Below are 22088 nucleotides of genomic sequence, written 5' to 3' on the forward strand. Positions count from 1 at the left end.
GTTGGCGATTACATCGTAATGGCGTCATAATTAGCAAATTTTCGGCCGTTACGACATGCGCGTCCTTGAATCGCCAGTGTGTGACTCATGCTTTACAGTACACTGAGGTGCCATGCGACAGTGACGGTGTTATTGTTTTTTGTCTGCATATTGTATGTAAGTATTGAGTTTATCTTTATTTATTTTTTCTGCGCTCCTTTATTATTCTGAGCAAGTTATTGTTATGAATTGATAGACGAAGCAAGAGTAATGTGAAACCGAATCCGAATGTAAATGAGGGATTGAAGATGATGTAAGAAGAAACATGGAAGGATGAATCTTCAGGGGGGAAAAGGCTAAACGGGAGATGAGGTGGAATGGAGATTGTTGAAAAGGTGAGGAAAAGGGTAAGCGACACAACAGCGACGAACACCACGAGAAGCAGGAAGAAAGCAGATCACTGAGTTTGGCAGCGAGTATCGCCAATATTTACGAATGGCTTTCACTTAATGCGTTTCGTCTTCATTAAGAGTCTGGTTTCCTTACAAAGGGCGCTGAGGTACGTGTGGCAGCTTTGCGCGCTGCGTTATAACGTCATTTTTTTGGTGTGACAAGCATAAATCTCCTTCTGAAAAGTCCGCACCCGAGGCCCCGCAAAAAGAGCGCTTCTCTGGAAGTGATCTTTAATCACCTCGTCAAACATCCACCTTGGGATGACAACCAAGAGCGACGTCACTTGTAACCTCCTCCCCCTCCCCCTCCCCCTCCCTCACGCGCGCGCCTCTCGTCACTTTGTTTCTTTCTGACCCTACCAGATCGAGTCTCTGCTCCTCTCCCCCTCCTCTCCCGGCTTTGTCGCATTCTCATCACCCAAAATAAATTCGACCTCATTTTGGTTATCATTTCCGGTATACTCTCTCTCTCTCTCTCTCTCTCTCGTTTCTATTTCCTCCAAATATACTGATTTTTGCACAGTTCGCTTTAACAGGAGTGTCGAATAGCATATGACAAATAGCAGCAAATATAATAACGCGAGAAAATTCCATTAACTGTATGTAACTTAAGAGGTATTACGTACGTCCTGAATTAAAGCAACCATAAATTATTATGTGTGTGCGCTTGTGTATTTTCAGTGTATTGTGATTAACCTTTTCCGTGTTGTGTGCCTTTTAACTTAATTGCAATATTTAACTTGAAAATGAAAATGCGAACAGTTGTTGACAAACAGTGAACACCGAATTAATCTTGAACAACCGCGTCCATTGTTCTCGTAATTATTTTTAGTCATTGTAACCATTTTTCACAGTTCTCCACAATTGGTTTAAAGCTGATATCCTGTTTTATTTGTGTTTGTAATGATATCAGTCAGAATTCACTCCCGGATTCTCCTTACCAGTGTACTCTCGTTTTGTGTCGTCCCGTTGAACTCCGTCGTGGTCTTTCTTGAGCCGCGCTGTTTCGATTTTCTCGGTTTGTTTACTCTTTTGTGAGTTCGATCGCTCTTGTACTCGGATATTTCAGTGTTCTTGAAAATTTCGAAACTCAGAGGATTTGTTTTAAGTGTTCCATTGAGATGTTCATGTTTTAGGTTATTTCGAAATTACATTCGAAATGTTTTGCGTGGCCTTTTCTCAACTATTCTTTGGGGTAACGTTTCTTAGGGATTTTTAAAAGTGTTTGAGTGCTTCTTTCTTTCTCCATAATTCTTTGAGTGTTTCTTTCTTTCTTTCTCCATAATTCTTTGGGTGTTTCTTTCTTTCTTCATAATTCTTTGAGTGTTTCTTTCTTTCTCCATAATTCTTTGGGTGTTTCTTTCTTTCTCCATTATTCTTTGGGTGTTTCTTTCTTTCTCCATAATTCTTTGAGTGTTTCTTTCTTTCTCCACAATTCTTTTAGTGTTTCTTTCTTTCTCCATAATTCTTTTAGTTTTTCTTTCTTCTCCACAATTCTTTGAGTGTTTCTTTCTTTCTCCACAATTCTTTGAGTGTTTCTTTCTCCACAATTCTTTGTTTTTCTTTCTTTCTCCACAATTCTTTGTGTTTCTTTCTTTCTCCACAATTCTTTTAGTGTTTCTTTCTTTCTCCACAATTCTCCATTTTGAGCTGTGTACATTTAATATTTGTACTAATGGGTATATTTTTGAACGAGAAACATTGGTCTCTACCGCTTGTTTATAGTTTTTATGGCGTCGAACATCTTAGATACCATGAAGACTGTTTTCAGAACGAAGCGTGCATGCTATTACGATTTTTGAATAGTTGATGCATGATCATAAATATTGGTTAAATTGTTTATGAAATGTCTTAAGAAAAATAAGTCTTGTTCTTTATGGTTATCTACTTTCATGATGTTTCACTAAAATTTTTAAAGCCTGCCGTAGCTGTGCTGTCCCTCCACAAGTCTTTGCTTTAAATGCGCAACACTAAACACCAAAGACTCTTACGCATGCTCATGAGTTCCTCTGAGGCCAAAATAGTCTGAGGCTGTAGCCCTCTCGCTCTCTTTCCCAAAGTTGATCCTCGATGATGATCCCGAATAGAAAATGCTTAAGTGAAGCACGTGGAGCTTCCCTTTGCTGTGTAGATTCGTCTTCTTCGGGTAGGTAGATGATTAGGGATCCACTGTCCACAGCGTTGCCTCCATGTTACCAGGTATGGGTGGGGTGGGTGCCGTTCTCATCTAGCACTCTACTGGCCGCGAGTCTGAATCTCCGACCGGCCAATGAAGAATAAGAGGAACTTATTTCTGGCGATAGAAATTCATTTCTCGGTATAATGTGGTTCGGATTCCACAATAAGTTGTAGGTCCCGTTGCTAGGTAACCAATTGGTTCTTAGCCACGTAAAATAAATCTAAATCTTCGGGCCAGCCCTAAGAGAGCTGTTAATCAAATCTAAATCTTCGGGCCAGCCCTAAGAGAGCTGTTAATCAGCTCAGTGGTCTGGTTAAATTAAGGTATACTTAACTTACCAGGTGTGGGGCTAGCCTTTGTGAAAAGGCATTTTTCTTAACAAGTTATGTTTTTACCAGAAAGTTATCATAGCTGGAAATTCCCGGGCGTTAGTAGTCACAACTGAATTTTGATGTTTGAAGATCATCTTACGTAAATGTTGTTCGAGAAATGAGCCAGCTGCAGCGATTTGTTTACGTTGCTGCATGGAGGAAAAACAAACTTCCATGTCGGGAGAAGGAAATCGCAGTCGGGTGAGGAACTGCACCACAAAAAACAAACCTTGTCATTTTCTTCGTGCTCTGTTCAGACTTTTCCACAACAGTTCGGCCACACGTCCGTCTTCAGGTTTTGTAAAGATAGAAAATGTACGTTTATAATAGGGAACAAAAAATTTTTTTTTTTTTTTTTTAAACTCGAGAAAATATAAAATTGCAGAATTACAAATCTTTCATGGTGGAGAAGATTATCCGTTTTCAGACCGGGTTTCAGTTTCCCTATATGAAAAGTCTCAATGAACTTGGCTGTTTCAATCCTGGCTTTGCATAAAAGGTGAAACTTCGCATGACTAAAATGATTGTTGCGGACGCTAAGGCTAAATATGCATTAATGTATTCACAAATGCTAAGAGAAAGCTGAACAGTCTAGGATATGGACGGTATAGCTAATGAAATATACAATTAATTTTTTGTACATATTTAATTATCCCGGACGGGGCCAATTTTTGGCCAGTTTTTCCCATCATTATTTGCAAGAATCTCTCTCTCTCTCTCTCTCTCTCTCTCTCTCTCTCTCTCTCTCTCTCTCTCTCTCTCTCTCTCTCTCTCTCTCTCTCTCTCTCATAAAGTTCGTGGTTTGTATGAGTATGTTGGTCTGCATCTTGAATGAAATCTGGGCTTTAACTGGCGCAGTATTTGCACTTCTTCTTAATAGTTTATCTCCCTTGAATACATTCCTCCTCCTCAGTTCCGTAAAAGGTATCTTGGGAACCTCTCGAGCTTCCCAGTTTTTACTGGTTTATTCAGATTAATTATATTGCACAAAGGTGCAATAAACCTGATTTCTGAAGAGGAATCCTCCTCGGAATCCGGTTATCTGTTGGAGGTGTGTGCGAAATACATAAACCGACGAAGTGGCGCTAACAGCAGAAAAGTTCAAGAAGCAGCAGTTTACGCCCCGAGTCTTGGTGACGTCACTCATGCAAAGTTCTTCTTCGTTATTGTCCGCTGGAATTCCCACCACTTTGATTTAGGAGCTTTTCATATTGACATGCGAGTAGGCTAGTTTCTGGGAACTAGAGGTAATTCTTACAGTATTGTATGTGTATGTATGTATATATAAACACATATATGTATATATATGTGTGTATGTATATATATATACACACACACATATATATATATATATATATATATATATATATATATATATATATATATATATATATATATATCTATATATATATATACACACACACACACACATACATATATATTTCTTGCTAGGACTTTTACGTTGCAGACAACACCGCAGTTCCCAGTTGGAATAAATGAACGAAAAATGTCAAGAGATGGCAATGGGAAATTAATGTTATTTATAACTGTGACACAATCATGTCTTGGTTCAGCTTTTGACATACCCATATCCGCTGGGCGAGCGCATGGAGATAAAAAACACAAAAATTCGTGGCCCTTCCTTCATTCTTTTTCGAAGGCGCGTGTGGCCGTTTCCCCAGTTGTCAGAAAAAGAAAGATTCGCTGATGCCGTGCCCCCTTCTCCCGTTAACAGTTTCTCTTCGTAAGCGCTGACCAGAGAGCAATCCTTTTCTTGGGATGTATGTGAGATTGGGTAGTAGCGAAAGTAAAAAGAGAGCACACTGCGATTTCGTTATCTCGAAATGCAGTTATGTAGTTTTATAAATGCAATTATGGTGATTCGTTGAAAGTTCTCTGAAACAAGTATGGAGGAACACAAATTATACGTACACCCGCTGTACTTATAGTTTGTGTAGACGAAACTTAGCCAGCCATATCAGCATTCTGGTTTTCTTTGATCCTCCTAAACTTGCATTTGCTCAAATTGAAACTCATCTTTCTCATTTTGCGAACACTTTCGAACTCAACTAGTTTCTTGCAGTTGCTCTTCACTGTCGTCAGTCACTACTTAGGCTACTCTGTTCAATCCGCACTTCATTCACGGCTCGTTTTCTTGTCCTGAAAATTTGCACTTTCCTTTACAAATATGCAATATATATATATATATTGATATATATGTGTGTATGTTTATGTTTAGTTTTTTATAAATTAATGTATAAATCTTCAATTGCAGGTTAGTTGCGGCGGAGCCGGTTTCTGGCAGAATAAAAGTGAGTTACTACAGTAATTTTTAAGGTAAAGTTGAGAAACAGACTCACAAGGCATCAGTTTTCATACGCAAGCTATGTATCATAACTTTTTGTACAAAGTTGAATGTCTGGCGTTTTTTACGGAGGCTTAAGCTTTTCTGTAGTGCTTACTTTTTCCCTGTGAGTTCGGTCTTCCCTGGTCATTTTGCGACCTTCAAAAATGTTTCCTTTGTTTTGCCTTAGGTATTCTATTATGTCTCAAGCTCCCTTATTTTCTGACACCTGAATATTTTCTCCCTAGCCAAATTACTGTTCCATCTTTTCTTGTCTTTTACAAAGCGTATTCTTTAAATATTGCCATTACCTCAGTGGTATTAGGTTTACAGCTGCCATTGCTCATTTCTGTCATCAGATTTATTGCAGAGTTTCTTTGGGGTCAGATGGAAACCTTCTGTTATTCATATATCTCGATTCCAATTTTTTTCGGTTTAGATGACGCATCGACTTTCGTGTACTTTGATATTTTAAGCATACCTTATGTAGTGGTTTCCATTCAAGTATTTTCCCCCATCTTGTCTCATTCAGTGGAGATATTCTTGGAGTGCTGTGAGTAGGAAATCCCATTAGCGAAGAAGATATTTAAAATATTGATAATGCAGGATAACTACTGCATAGTATATTATTATCAGTATATATTAATAATGTCGACACATCCGTAAGAAACAAGCTACCGAGGCCATTGGAACGGAAGATAAGATTTTTAGTGAAATGTAATTCAACGAAATCAGGATTAGCAAGCAGTCGTACTCCAGCCGTGGTGATTTGTCATGTACAGCTGTCACTTAAGAGGTGCCGATCTTTGGCGGCAAGACGCGGAGCCGTTGTAACAGAATGCCGGGACATTTCCCTGAAAAAAGCGGGACGCTGTATCTTAAAAACTAACCATAGAATTTTCTTGAAAATAATCTCATTATGTTTCCCACACCCAAATTTTTCTGAAGGTTTTGAAGGGATTATTTTTACTAAAGGTATTGATCTAACCTAACTTAACCCAACCTAACCTAACCTAACCTAACCTAACCTAGGAAAAAAAAAACCGGGGCTGGTGCAGTACTAGTATACATTTTGTCGACAGGGAAAAGTTAAGTATATCTTAGTTTAACCAGACCACTGAGCTGATTAACAGCTCTCCTAGGGCTGGCCCGAAGGGTTAGATGTATTTTTACGTGGGTAAGAACCAACTGGTTACCTAGCAACGGGTCCTACAGCTTATTGTAGAATCCGAACCACATTATGACGAGAAATTAATTTCTATCACCAGAAATAAATTCCTCTAATTCTTCATTGGCCGGTCGGAGAGTCGAACGCTGGGCCAACAGCGTGCTAGCCGGGGAACATGTTCTACTCCAGCTTATGTTCGCCGATTCAAAGGTCACAACTCTAAAAGCCAGTGTGATATCTCCGAAGTGGCCTACCCTCTTACTATCAGTCTTTGGCATATCGAAGCCATGTTATTTCTTTGTAAGTCGCACCCTGAAATGAATGCCAGGGTTTCTAACGTTTGTGTCTCACGCCTTGAAATAACAATTATCCAGAGGTTAAGGGTGCGTCCTGAAATTGAATTAATTAGGAAAATTTTCATTTCACATGGTGGAGGCGTTTTCATTATTAATATTGTTTTCAGTTGCTGTTATTGTTACCATTATTATTGAGAAGCAGTGTGTTAACGCATGATTAGAAGGGTAAATGGAAGTGAAATAAAGTGCACAAGCGCATGAACAGGGGAGCACTATTCTCAACGGTGTGTGGATCATGTCCGATTGATTTCGGCTGATAAACTCCTCTGAATAATATACGCTACATCGATAGCTTCCGAAATCTGAATGAGCCTTCTGAGACCCGTCTTCCTTGTAGATGTGCCGATAAATAATAGAAGGTGAATTTCAGTGTTGTTTTAGGTACCACAAAAACTGGCATGAGCCCTTTATGGAGAAGGAGGGAGGATGGTAGGGTTTGAAGAGGAATAATTATATACTGATCTAGATCTACAGTAATAGGTTCTTTTAAAGTTAAGAATGAAGACGGAACGAGTTTCAGGTTGAGGGGTAGGACCCCGAATGTTTGTCGTGCTTAGGCTACGATTGTAAGGATGAAAAAAATGTCCATTGCAGAGGTAAAACCACGTAGAATAAATCAGGGAAAATTGTAAGTGGAGCAACGTCAGAAACGATCACATAAGAAATAAATCAGCCGAGTTAGATACAAGTTTGTTCTAGGAACAAGAGATCGGGGGGTACAAGGACTTTGTAAAAACGAACAGAAAAAAGCTCTACCTATACGAAGACTGCCCGCGTCCAAATTCCAAGTAGGATGCAAAAACATGAACAGTTATGTTGCTCATATCAACCGAACACATTCAAATAGCAGTGAGATCTGTCCTCGCGAAAAATGTTTGGAAAAGAAAAACGCGTCTCAGTTTTGAGAGTGCAAGTGAACAAAATTGATTATTGAAAACCACCATTTTCGTAAAATATTGTTGCATCAAGCATTCTCAGTATCTCTGGATGTCAATCTCTCTCTCTTCAATGTTCGCTTTTGTGAAATGATATTTTGACCAAACATTTATGGCATGTTTTTCCAAAAGTTGGCTTCCCAGTTTCATTTTTGCAATGAATTCTATTTACACGAAAGTATCGTGTCCACTAAAGGTGTAATGTACTGTTTAATTAACTGATTATCATCATCTGTGAGAGAGAGAGAGAGAGAGAGAGAGAGAGAGAGAGAGAGAGAGAGAGAGAGAGAGCAGACGCAATTATTATTCAACACAAGCAGCACCCCATTAGATCAACATGGGACTTGTAAACATACCACGTGAATTATGCTTATGTGGAATTAGTCGGTTTTATGAGCTCGAAATTCCTTATGAACACTGTGTATTTATTGGACGGCTTGTTAAGCTGTTATCCTACGGGTTTTTGGTATCAAAAGAATGTTTGGAAACAGTTTTCGTGCTACAGCAATGAAAAAGCAGTTTTTAGCTCAAATTGTAAGATATTGATAATGATCGCGATGACTCGCTTGTTTTTCCGTAGCGCGTCCTTTTAATGCAATTAACGTTGGGTAATGCATTCCTCTTATTTTGCATGTGAATAGTGCCAATGTATTTCGGGCCTGATGCAACATTCCCCACATCCGGGAGGGTATGTTTGGAGAAACTGTTTAATGGATGACCTATCAATACCTCTTCTAAATCCGTAAGGTGGCCATGGTAGGGAACAAGCTCGGATGTCAGAGTAAGAAATTGGCCGAAGGTCATGCAGCAATTGAGAAATTAGAAAATGAGTAAGCGAGACTTCTTGAGAGCAGAAGTCACTGAATTTGTGGGGTTATTCAAGCATCAAACTTTTAGGTGGCGTCTTATCTTCCCATGGCAGCAGCAAAATTGGGCCATGAGGTTTATCTTCCTTTGTTAAAGTTAAGTAGACCTTAGTTTAACCAGACCACTGAGCTGATTAACAGCTCTCCTAGGGCTGGCCCGAAGGATTAGATGTATCTTACGTGGCTAGGAACCAACTGGTTACTTAGCAACGGGACCTACAGCTTATTGTGGAATCCGAACCACATTATAGCGAGAAATGAATTTGTATCACCAGAAATAAATTCCTCTAATTCTTCATTGGCCGGTCGGAGACTCGAACTCGGGCCTAGCAGAGTGCTAGCCGAGAACTCTACCGACTCTCCCAACGAGGAACTGTCAATATAAGTGGTGAAAAGGAAAAGCAGCAGTGATAATTGATCTGAATGCTCTCAGGTGATTTATCTTGACATTGGGTAGAGTGATTTTATTTGATTGATTTATGTCTACTAAAACTGGCGTCACAATATATAGGAAATTGACGCCGTGGCAAGTGTGAGCTGAAGTGTCTGTAATTGGCTCGATGACTAAACATCGGATTGCCCTGACCATTGAATGCAAGTTGTTTTTTATTCTTATGTAAAATACACAACAACGATAAATGTTTCAGAATGCCCATAACTATACAGAGTAAGTTTTACGTTAGATGTAATAAATAATTATGCTATCAGGCTTCTTACTCCGTTAAGTTTAGAACAAAATTATTTTAGCGGTATAAAATCTTGCATAATGAACAGCCTCTGGTACAGAATGAAACTCTTTGGAACACCGAAAAAATGTTTCATGAGAGGACTCGAAATGCATGGCAGGAGGCAGTTTTTCTTCCAGTTTTGACAGATGCATCTGACACTGATAATTTCTCCACTAGCATCTTTTGACCATGATTTGGATTTCCTGTAGTACAACAAGAAAATCCAACAAAATGCTTCAGTCGCCAAGAATTGTGTTTTGAACGAAATGGCATAAGGCTTCCGTCAGAATGTTTGAACGAAATGGTAAGGCTTCCGTCAGGATACAATTATGGCTCGTTGTACTAACGAGATAACATTAGGACCACAAGCTTGCCAAAGACGCGCCCGACTTCGGCCTATGTATTTTTTCTGATTATATTTTTGAGTTAATATAAACATTTTTATGCGCTAGAAAAAAAATGATGGAATCAGGGTGATACGCTGCACTGTATTGGGCAAATTATTAGAAAGAATAAGAAAGTGAGAACAAAAAAAGCTGGTAAGTACTTCAGAGGCACGATATATGTATTGTGTTTATATGCGACGTGTATGAAAGCACTCATAACGGTAACCATTTTGTGCCTCAGTCTTATCCATGCTTGCAAACAGACTAACCCCTCCCCAACCCCCATCCCCCCCACCCACCGCCGGGAATAACAAAATTACACATTGGCAGCACGCGCTGCCTTTGGTGTGAATATCGTCTGCACTAACATGTATTCCCGTACCCCTACCCCTTATGAAAACCGGATGTGTGTGTGTGTGTGTGTGTGTGTGTGTGTGTGTGTGTGTGTGTGTGTGTCATAGGCTGCACCACTTCCTCGGTATAATCATAGCATGGACTGGATTCTCTTCACATTCTGGTCTAGATCCGTGATGGCGAAACGCGAACGTGATTGTTTTTTAAAAAATAGAGAAAAAAAAAAACGCTCTGAGATTTTTCATTCTAAGTGTCACGTACAAGATTGAGCTTTATTAATCCCTTGAAATGTATATGTGCCTGCAAGTGCGTGGTTACTCCTGCGGCTGAGGGATCTTAGGGTGTCTCTTCCTCCTTCCCATTACGGGGCCTATTTTGCATCTGTGTGTGTGTGTGTGTGTATGTATGTATATATATATATATATATATATATATATATATATATATATATATATATATATATATATATATATATATATATATATATATATATATATATCAGTCTCTTCTGCCTCACATTTGAACAGTACTTATAAATTTCTCTCTCTCTCTCTCTCTCTCTCTCTCTCTCTCTCTCTCTCTCTCTCTATATATATATATATATATATATATATATATATATATATATATATATACATTTATAAATATCTCGGTCGCTTCTGCCTCACATATGAACAGTACTTATAAATCTCTCTCTCTCTCTCTCTCTCTCTCTCTCTCTCTCTCTCTCTCTCTCTCTCTCTCTCTCTCTCTCTCTCAACTAATTATTCATTGATATAGGCAAAGTTTCATCAAGATTTAACCACCCCATAGGATACAAGTTGCTCACGTTTCTAATCAGGTTTTAGCCTCGTGAAATTGGCAGATTAAAATTGCTTAACTCGATAATGAGGTTATTTGTTATTCCCAGATGAATACTACGGTTTTTTTGTGTCTGGCTTGTTGTTGATATAATAGCGTCTTAATTATTAAGTCAGTTCGTGTTTATATTTTCTCAAGTTCATTAGATGTGAAGAGAAAAAAATTTAACTTCTACTGTCTGTGGCGTTACCTACGCTAATGTCAGATCGAACTTTAATGAGAGGCTCGAATATACGTCGCTGCTTGCGCAAAGTTAGGTTCTTCAGTAATGAACGCGGAAGAGACCTCACAATGAGTTCAACATTATAAGCTCTCTCTCTCTCTCTCTCTCTCTCTCTCTCTCTCTCTCTCTCTCTCTCTCTCTCTCTCTCTCTCTCTCTCTATATATATATATATATATATATATATATATATATATATATATATATATATATATATATATATATATATATATATATATATATATATATATATATATATATATATATATATATATATATATATATATACTACTTTTTACTACATTACTTGACGCTGTTTTTTACGTAAGTGGCTAATGTATTTCTTTCCCAACATTAACTATTAATTTTTTACTGCCAAATATGATAATAATTAGGTTCAAAACTACTGCCATTATTATTAGCCCCGAAAACAAATTTCGACTGCAAATGTGATTGCGTGTTAATTCCCGCTATCATAATTATTGTAACACCTTTTTTATGTGTTAAATCTTGCTCTGTTGTTAGAACTACGCTCGAAAGAAAAGGAGCTTATTTTATCCTCATCTAAAAGGACCGTGTTATTATTATTATTATTATTATTATTATTATTATTATTCAGGTGTAGACATGTTTGTTGATTTCCATTATTATTAACATTGAAGTACTGCTGTCACCATTACTACTGTCATGTAATCATTATTGCTGTTAAATTCAGTTCAAACATGTATCTTTCGATTGGGTAATTTTTTTTTATGTGAACAAAAGTTTGCATTAGATATACTGATTATAGTTTGTATTGTACATACGCAGAAGTCAGAGGCCAGAGTCATTTCTTCTGGGACAACTTTTTTTTTTTTTTTTTTTTTTTTTTTTTTTTTTTTTTTTGCATTTCTTCTGGGACAATTTTTTTTCTTTCTTTTTTTGCATTTCTTCTGGGACAATTTTTTTTTTTTTTTTTTTTTCGTCTACCGATGCTATGACTCACACAGGGTGAATGCGGGTGTCAAATAAAGTAGCCTATTCCTGCACAAACGTTACACATATACATATGCATAGCATCAGGCGGAAGGTGAGGTATGCAGGATGGCGAAGAGCCCTCAGTGTCGTACTGGCCAAGGGCGAAGGACTTGTCCAGCGGGAATGAAGTCAGATTCCCTTTCCGTGAAAGAAATGTCAAGGGAAATGGGGTTGGGATCTCAGTCAGGTTTTAAGACAGTCTTATTTTTTTTCTTGTCAGGTTTTTTTTTTTCCTCGTGTTTCATGTTTCGTTCCGTCTTTGGCATTTACATTGGCTGTAAGAAATACCACCAGCACCCTCCCGACACTTCTCTCTCATTTGCAATGAGGTTGCGTGTGACAGACTCGTTCCGTGAAGTGTTTCGGCTTGATTATATGTTCGATAGAATAAGGTGGCGTATCCTGTTGGAAGTATTAGGCTTGTCATTATTGTTACCGGGAGATTACAGTACGCGGCCTTCAGTCGGGATACTTATGTAGTCCTCCACCAGAAAGGCAGAGAGGCCGCCGCCATGGAAATCCCTTTCGGTTTTCTGCTCAGTTGCAAAAGCAACGTTTAGGAATTTCCTTCCTTTTGCTGTTTTTTGCTGGCTCTTTGCTCATGCATATATATATATATATATATATATATATATATATATATATATATATATATATATATATATATATATATATATATATATATTATATTTGTATGTATATATATATATATATATATATATATATATATATATATATATATATATATATATATATATATATATATATATATATATATATATATATACGAGTATATATAATGTGTGTGCGCGCGCGTGCAGTTGTAGATTCCGTTCAGTTTGACGAAATTTGAGATTCAGAGGCTTACGCTCGCAATTGCATTTACAAATTGTTTGCCTGAAAACTTCTTTCTTAACTTTTGTTCGGTAGTTTATGAAATAAATTGAATTTAAACTATTATCTTCGTATATTAATTCAAAATTTAGTTCTTTTTTAAATTTGTACACACACACACACACACACATATATATATATATATATATATATATATATATATATATATATATATATATATATATATATATATATATATATATATATATATATATATATCTGGACGAGTTGCGGCTGGAATGTCCACTGCAAAGTCTGTTGTCGATTTTTACTAAATCACTATGATTTACGTAATCAGTGCTTAGTAAAAACCGTTTTTTCCTGTTGCGGTACTTGTATGGTAAACACTGATGAAGAGATTTTTCATCATTTTTAATTTTGTTCACATGTTTATTTTATTGCCTTTGTAGACGACCAGATACCGGAGTTTCATAATGTTAATAGCTTTTGCGCCCGCAATCCAACTGGACTTGCAAGTGGTTTGTTCATATGAGCTTTTCAGTCGAGAAACATGCCAAGTGCCATTTTTAAAATATAATAAATTAAATTGAAAAATACTTTGACCCTGGATGGCGCTTGGCATGTTTCTCGACTGATAGCCTCATATCTCCCACAGTTTTCCCCTGAAATATGCAGTCCTTAACGAATTTCCCAAGCACAGTGTAACAAATTTCAGTAGGAACTTCCATCACGATTTTTCACCTCGTATCGAATTGCAAAGACCGATCTGACGTGATTGTCTTCAATAACCACTGCAAATAATGACGAATCCTCATGGGGAGCGCGGTACGAGGTAAGCCTCCATCCCCTGATCAGATTGTTGGAACTAATCTGTTAGAAAACTCTCTCTCTCTCTCTCTCTCTCTCTCTCTCTCTCTCTACCGACCTAGGACCACCTAAATGTTTTGAGGAGAGCTTGGGCTCTTGGACACATGGAATTCGTTCCCGTCTTCGATTCGAAAGTCCTGCCCAAGGCTTACCTTTCGAGTAAGTATTGTGGTCTTATCCAGTACCGTAAACATTTGCTGGCCTTGTGAACAGGAAAAGGTATCGTAGCTGGAATTGGGGTCCGTATTTGAAGCTAAAGGAGTTCCTCATTGGACGGGTTGGTGTCGTCCTCGGATAGCACTCTCTGGGCCCGCGTTCGGTTCTCCGACCGGCCAATGAAGAATTAGAGAAATTGGTTTTTGGTGATAGAAATTCATTTCTCGTTGTAATGTGGTTCGGATTCCACAATAAGCTGTAGGTCCCGTTGCTAGGTAACCAATTGGTTCTTAGCCACGTAAAATAAATCTAATCCTTCTGGCCAGCCGTAGGAGAGCTGTTAATCAGCTCAGTGGTCTGGTCAAACTAAGGTATACTTTGAAGCTCAAGGGGGCAGGGGGGAGCCGTGGCCGACCTGAAAGGCATCAATATTATTTCATATTGATAAATCAAAGGCAGAACCATCCTTTACAGGTGGCCCAGGGTGGGCTACTTCTGGGGGGGGGGGAGAACTTGAGGCATTCTCTTCGCTTTTCCTCTCAGTGCCCTTGTTCTGTTACGAAGAAATGAGTTACATTTTTTTTTTTTTTTTAGTATAGATAGCCACTCTCCCCTATACATTTCATTTCAGCTGAATTGTTTTCTTAGTTATTGTACGTAGATGTTCTCTTTATATCAAGTATTGCTGATACTGAACGTTCTATCTCATGAGGATATTTCTTGGCCTCTTGCCTTTGGTTCTTGCGTTCTACTGTAGACGGGATTTAATTCGTCACTGGGGCCATTATTTTATGACATCCTTTCGAGTGTTAACATTACTAAACGGTGATGATCTGATGAATCATTCTCTGTGTGTGTGCGAGTCGTCTTTACTGGAGTTTCCCATCGTGTATAGTTTCCTATTTTGGTGCCATCAAGGATGTGACAACAATTCTCGTCATCACACTCTATAGCGGTAGCTTGACGGTAATTGTTAAGTCAAGGAATAATGGTGGTGACTTTATGGCCGAAAAAAGGGTTTTCGAAATGACTCATGTTCACTAGTGATGAAGTGTTTGAAGTCAAAAAGAACGAAGTGGAGAACTGAGATATCGCTAAAATGCTATATAGAGACGGAAAAGTAGAATAATCAAAAGCTGGAGCGAAGGACTTCTTGCTGACGAACCGTCTTGACGTACAGTCCTTAATTAAACGTATGGAATAGTGGCGAATGAGGGAGAGCTGGGAAGTGTTGTAACAGCGTTTAGGGAATTTCCCGTGACCCTGGGCGCTTGACCTCACGAGGTCGGGGAGTTACCAGCGGCTATATTGGTTAAGGTTTCAGGGGAATGTAGGAGTGTGAGGCAGCAAGTCCGTATACGTATGGTGGCGTTTGGGCAGAGATCTTGCTAAAGATGTTGCCTTGGACCTGTTGACCTTGCTTTCTTCCTCCTCCTCCTCCTCCTCCTCCTCCTCCTCCTCCTCCTCCTCCTCCTCCTCCTCCTCCTCCTCCTCCTCCTCCTCCTCCTCCTCTTTTTCTTTCAGCTTGGCGCTGTGGAAATCGTGAGATACGAATGTTCCCCTTTTCCTCGTCTCTCTCATAAGAGAGGAAATCTACATTATGGTTCTGTCAGTACACGACTTCATTTTGCTTGCATCCAGACTTGGGGCTGCTTCTCTACAATGTCTGGTGATGTAATTCTATGGTAATTCGTTGCGTGATTTGCTTCCTAGAATTCACACACATACACACACACACACACATATATGTATATATATATATATATATATATATATATATATATATATATATATATATATATATATATATATATATATATATATATATATATATATAGCTTGAATATCTCCTTAATATCAAATTCACTATACCTTGGGAATAGCTCACACCCGAAAGTAATTATACAAGATAGATGCATCCACTCCGGCTCAGGCAAATGTACATAATATATATATATATATATATATATATATATATATATATATATATATATATATATATATATATATATATATATATATATATATATGTATATAAAATTCCTTTTTCGGGTTTAAGTTATTCCCAAGGTATATGAATTTGGTATTAAAGAGTTATTGGTGGCTCAGAATATATATATTTATATATTAAAAAATCACAGTAGATGCACATGACTTCAGTATATAAGCGAATACCACAGAAAATTACATTTTCCTTTGCATTGCTTGTATATGTATATATATATATATATATATATATATATATATATATATATATATATATATATATATATAGAGAGAGAGAGAGAGAGAGAGAGAGAGAGAGAGAGAGAGAGAGAGAGTGAGTGTCAAGCATTTTAATAAATATCCCATTTCCGTTTTCGCTGACTTGCTCTACTGGTCACCTGCCTGAAGACCTCGTTTGCAGCTGGATCTTTCTGGCTCATGGGGTCGGATTCCGTGTGTGTGTGTGCGGCATTTCTATTCTGAAAGTGAGAGTTCGGGAACAACCGCTCTCAAGCAATGAAGAGGGATCCTTTCTCTCTCTCTCTCTCTCTCTCTCTCTCTCTCTCTCTCTCTCTCTCTCTCTCTCTCAGATTTACTTGTTTCCTTTAGGTAATTTGTGTCTGGGATTCTCCGCCTCTCTGGCAAATTTCGGCATCGTGAAACTGCCAGAGAAATTGACGCGCGAATCTCCGCAGCGCCACTACCGGAGGTAATGTGGTGCTTGGCGGTGCTTGGCCGCATTTTGCGTCTCGTGCCTCATTCTTTTTATAACTGTGCTCTCGGCTGTATTGCCTGCATGGGTTGCCTGGTCAACCCCGGACGAGCTTTTGGCTTCATGTACTGTGCGATTTGTTTTGGCGAGTCGGTGCAGGTCTTATGAGTTTGTAGACGTGTGACTAACATTATAAATATTATGTTTTTACGAACGTATGCATGCATTTACTGATGGCATTAAGACTTCGCGTTAAGAGTTATTTGCTCTTATTGCCAAAGGAAATGTTTCAAGTTGTGGTCTTTCAAACTTATTATCTATTGTTTCGTGGCGGCGTGAGTATGTTTGTTTTCCTATGTACCGGTAATCGATGATTGTAAATTTTTTAGACATAGGTAAATTAGTTTTATTGAGTGCGTTTTTCCTAGGCCTGACATGTACTTGTGAACGTCCATTTTGTTCATACATACATGTAAACACATGAGCTCACCTGTTTATTTTTTAGGGTGATGTCTGTTTCTTAAAAAAAAGCTTCCATCCACCCTATTGAATCCGGGGTCGTGGAAGTCGTCTCTGAAGGAAATTGGTTTGTCACTTTACGGCGCCTTTCTCCCTCATTTGGTCTCAAGGTATTTAGTAATTGCCGAATAATTAATTAAAAAGAAAGCAATAAGATTTGAACTTGGTCGTTTCAGGGGTATACAGTGCGTTGAGAGAAATAATTTGCAGCATCGGAATGAATGGTGTGCTGATTTTTATTTTTGTGAGAAAGCCATTTTAGTCTTTCATCTAATAGGTTGACAGTTCGGCTTAAATGACGAGGAGGTGGACTAATGACGAGAAAGTATCAGTATCGAGTTTCCTACTTCCATCCCTTCACTTGTGATTTGCCTTGACCGTTTTCCAAGTTGTCCAGCGTGAGACATTGCAAAGGAAACTTTCCTCTTTTCTCTTGTGCTTGCCGCATATGTGTCCATTCCACGTTCTTAAAAATCAAAATCCATTAGAAACCCTACTTCACGTTTGGCTGTTCTAAGTTTTGCTGGTGTTATTTCAAAGAAATAATATGCGCTATCTTTAATATTTTTAACTCGGATACAAGTCATATCAAGGTTGTAAAATTAGCTTTGTAGTTAGGATGGGGATTAACCCACAGGGTTATCGCAGTTTTTCAGAGCGTATACCCAAATTCAAAATTGGAAGTATGTCAAGTTTAAAACTTTCTGACGAAGCCTTGAAAAGCATCATGGTTTTCTTTAGTGCGTTTTGTTGTTAACCTTTTATGGCAATAGAAGACTCTCGGTGATTAGAACTGGTTTCAATACCTCATGGGGTCTTTTCAATTAAACGTGAAAGTGACGTGATTCTCCTTTCAAACGTATTCGGAGGTTTGAGTCTGCGTTACAGCGGAGATGTACATGACCATCAAATTATTGTGAGACGTGACTAGCCCGTCTAAACTCGCAGTGACCAGAATCTTTGATACGTTGATGTGTATTTGACCATGAATCAGTGGAAAAGCGTCAGGTGAACAAAGGAACTGATAAACTCCGAGGCTGTGAAGCTCCGTGAGAAAACGAACACGAATCGAGCGCCTGATTTCCCCTCTGAATTACCTGGGGCATGATTCTGTACAAGCTTTTGTTCCTTAGTATCGCAGTGATCTGAATTTATTCTGAAAGTTGGTATTGCAAAACATCACATAGGTATAAGGTTTCATTATTATTGTAGAATTCACTGATATTTTGAAAAATCAGTGTTGCTATTTGAAAAGAAACTGCAGTGATTGTGTAGAACGCTTATCCAGGTTAACTTTATTTAGATATTGCGTTTTTGTATATTGTCTTATGATAATACTTGAGACAGTGGTTTTTTTTTCGTTTACCGAGCCTGTATGTATAATGAACAGAACCTTTCCCAGTTCTGCTTCTACTGTTTATGAGCAGCTTGGGTAACAGTGTGCTTCTGATGATGAATCATTCTCTCTTAGGGAATTTTTTCTAATGTGACATCTCTAAAGAAGTTTCTTAAGGGAATTTTTTCTAATGTGACATCTCTAAAGAAGTTTCTTAATATTTTGGATTCCAGATAATTAATGTTATACCATCTAATTTCATTGGATTCATTTATCCTTCAGTTTGTGAATTCTTGGTATTTTCCCAGTGGTTTATTGCGAAATGCTTCTCGAAATCTATGCTGGTAGTTTCCAAGGATTTGGTTCCCTTTTTTTCTCTTGCCAACTGAATGTGAAATAGGAATTGCCACTGGCTGTGTAGCAGAAGCTTATCTCGTGTAATGATAATGTAGGAAGAAATACATAATGGTTTCGGCAAGCGAGGTTCAGAGGCAGGGGGGTGAGAGAGAGAGAGAGAGAGAGACACTGCAGACCTTGTTCTTGCGCAGTCCAAGCTTGATTTGTAGAATTTCCGAATTCAATTATCTCAGCACTGTGATTGTATTCGATGTAAAGTTGATAGCATAACGCGATAAAACTTTTAAGATCCATGAGCATACATTCTCTCTCTCTCTCTCTCTCTCTCTCTCTCTCTCTCTCTCTCTCTCTCTCTCTCTCTCTCTCTCTGAGAAAGAAGTTTAATTGTACAGTATCAGTATTGGTAGGAGTAACTGAATTTTTGAGGCATTCTTATGCAATTTTTTCTCTGGTTCGGGATATATTTACTTACAAGGAGATGCTAGCATATCTCCGTATGCAGGATTTCGTCTCATTAGTTTCCAAGTGTGGCTTTATCTGCTTTTAACAGTGTTTCATGTCTTAACAGATTACTCACATCTGCTTGGCACTAACATAAAAGAAGATGAGAAGCTGGAAACCTCACTGTTATATTTTTGCGTTAGATAGTTTTTTTTATGACATCCTTTTAGGTAGTAATTACATTATATATATTATTATATTTTCCCAAGAATCCCAGCCATCAAATGCTTCATTTAAAGCTGGAAAATACAACGTGCATTTTGGGCACTGTCTGACAAAGAAGGGCAAAAGGAATATAGGCCCCTCCCTTAATCTTTTAATCGCCTTTCAACTTTCTCTTCTCGAACATAGGACTGCGGGAAACTTTTGTTTACACAGACATGAGTTGTGAGAAGCCTATAGTGCCGGGGAAGGCAGATTAAGAGAAAAGGACAACTGGCATGCACACCTGGGACTGAGTCATAGATGACACCAACCCCGATCTACATGTGGGTAATCTCCTGACCCCTGACGGAAGTCATATAAGGGTCTCACTGAAGGAACAAGCGAGAGGCACACTGCTGGACGCGAGTGAGACACATCTCCTTCAGAGAGCCATGCCCTACCACGTGGTCCTATCTTGTGGGGACCTTTAGTCTTCTTACCAGTGAAGCCCTCAGCCCTTCCTCCACCGCAATTTTCCCTCGCTGAAGCCACCTCTTCTACAGGGTAAATTGATCTGTTGCAAAGGTTCTTCCAGTCAGCCACACTGTTTAATTCTCGTACTAAACTTCCTGTGTCCATTTCTAAGTGCCAGTATTTCCATATCAACCTTGTCTTGTTAGGTCAGTGTTACGTAAATGCCTGTGTTTAAATAATTACATAAAATCGTGTGTTCAAGGCTTCTTGGCACCCTCTGTGCTTGCCTTCTCCTATGTATATTTTATTGCGTCCTTACTAGCTTTTAATTTGTGAATCTCTCCCTTTACAGAGGGTTTATTAGCCATGGAAATCTCTCTTGACTGTGCCTTGTGTCAGCATCGTCACACCTACGGATATACTTTCAAGTTTTTCCGGTTGTAATTAACCTCTCAGGCTTGCCTGCCTGATTAGTCCATTTCATCTTCTGATATTTCATTTCATGTAAATACACGTAATGTTAAAATTACCCTAACATGTTTACTTACAAGTACCTTGTGAGTAGAGCCCTGAGCTCAGACAAATATCCCCTTTTTCCTTGTATTTTTATGATTTCCTGAATCGACAGCAGTCAGATTGTATACAAAAATAGAGGTAAGTAACGAAATCATTCATTTAGAGTCTATAACTGGCTCATGGTAAGCATTTTCCCAGGAAAAATCGTAAAAAAGAAATTATATATATATATATTATATATATATATATATATATATATATATATATATATATATATATATGTATATATATGTATATGTATATATATATATATATATATATATATATATATATATATATATATATATATATATATATATATATATATATATATATAAAATATATATATATATATATATATATATATATATATATATATATATATATATATATATATATATATATATATATATATATATACCCCAGGTGTTTCAAAATTAGAGCTCCCCTCCACAGAAAAATGGAAAGTTATGAAGTTTTCTGCTATAGCCTATCTCCAAGTACATTATTTTAAGTTTCTATTAAGATATTTTTCATTTTACATTTTTTGTATTTTCAGACTGAGTGACGGAGTTAGATACAGCCATGGCTAATGACTCGGAGGAAATCAGATGAATTGACCGAATCTGGGCTATAACCTTCAGAGAAGCCAGGGATGCTGGCGCATCCTTCATTTCACATTCCTGGATAGCTAAATACATTAAAAGAGATGAATCCTTTGTTAAAAGAAACTGGAACAAAAATCCATATGACTGTCATCATGAAAAATGTGCGAATCTTGGAAGGCCTGAAGTCCTTTCTCAGGAGTCAAAAGACATCATAGCTGGGGCAGTGGGTGGACCAAGAAAGTCTTCACGTAAATTGGTGCTTGAACTAGAAACAAAAAAGGGGAAAGAAGAGCAGTTATAGTGCTGTATATTTTGAGTCGAAAAAGTCTGGTATCAAGCCATTTCATGTTATCAGCAAGCCCAACATCACTCAGCAACAGAGAGATGACCATGCAAGGTTTTGTGGTTCATTTCTTAAAGATTGGGATGAAGTTGACTTTCTCCATGTTGCTGCATCAGATGAATTCTTAATATTCTGTCAGGAAGCCAAATCATAAAAATGACATCATTTGGGCTGCAAAGTTGGATGATATCAGCGATGACGTGTACTATCGCCAAGTTGTGAAATTTCCTGAATGTTTGGGAATTTTTCTCTGTTTCACAGCAAAACAATTAATGTGGATCATCAAAGAAAAAGGACAGTCATGGAATGGCGAATACTTCAGAGAAACTGTGCTTACTGGTGGAGTATTTCCTTTCCTCAAAGATCCTGAAAATGTGTTATCTGTTGAAGTCACATTCTTGCATGATAAGGCGCCATGTTTCAAGGCTCTTCAGACACAGGAGCTGCTTCGAAACAGT

At 38.0% G+C, this 22088-nt stretch overlaps 1 protein-coding gene across 10 annotated transcripts in view; it reads left to right on the forward strand.

The window, feature by feature from the left end:
• Positions 1-22088, forward strand: part of LOC136837768 (probable ribonuclease ZC3H12B) — a 399714-nt gene that overhangs the window by 279007 nt on the left and 98619 nt on the right. For 2 of the 10 annotated variants that reach the window (XM_067102690.1, XM_067102698.1), the window contains one exon: positions 5257-5293. The exons of the other annotated variants lie outside the window; for them this stretch is intronic. In XM_067102690.1, the coding sequence (XP_066958791.1) occupies positions 5257-5293 (37 nt within the window). The remainder of the gene's footprint in view (positions 1-5256; positions 5294-22088) is intronic. 10 annotated transcript variants of the gene reach the window in all.

This window comes from Macrobrachium rosenbergii, chromosome 59 (genome assembly GCF_040412425.1).
Source record: "Macrobrachium rosenbergii isolate ZJJX-2024 chromosome 59, ASM4041242v1, whole genome shotgun sequence".
Lineage (NCBI taxonomy): Eukaryota > Metazoa > Arthropoda > Malacostraca > Decapoda > Palaemonidae > Macrobrachium > Macrobrachium rosenbergii.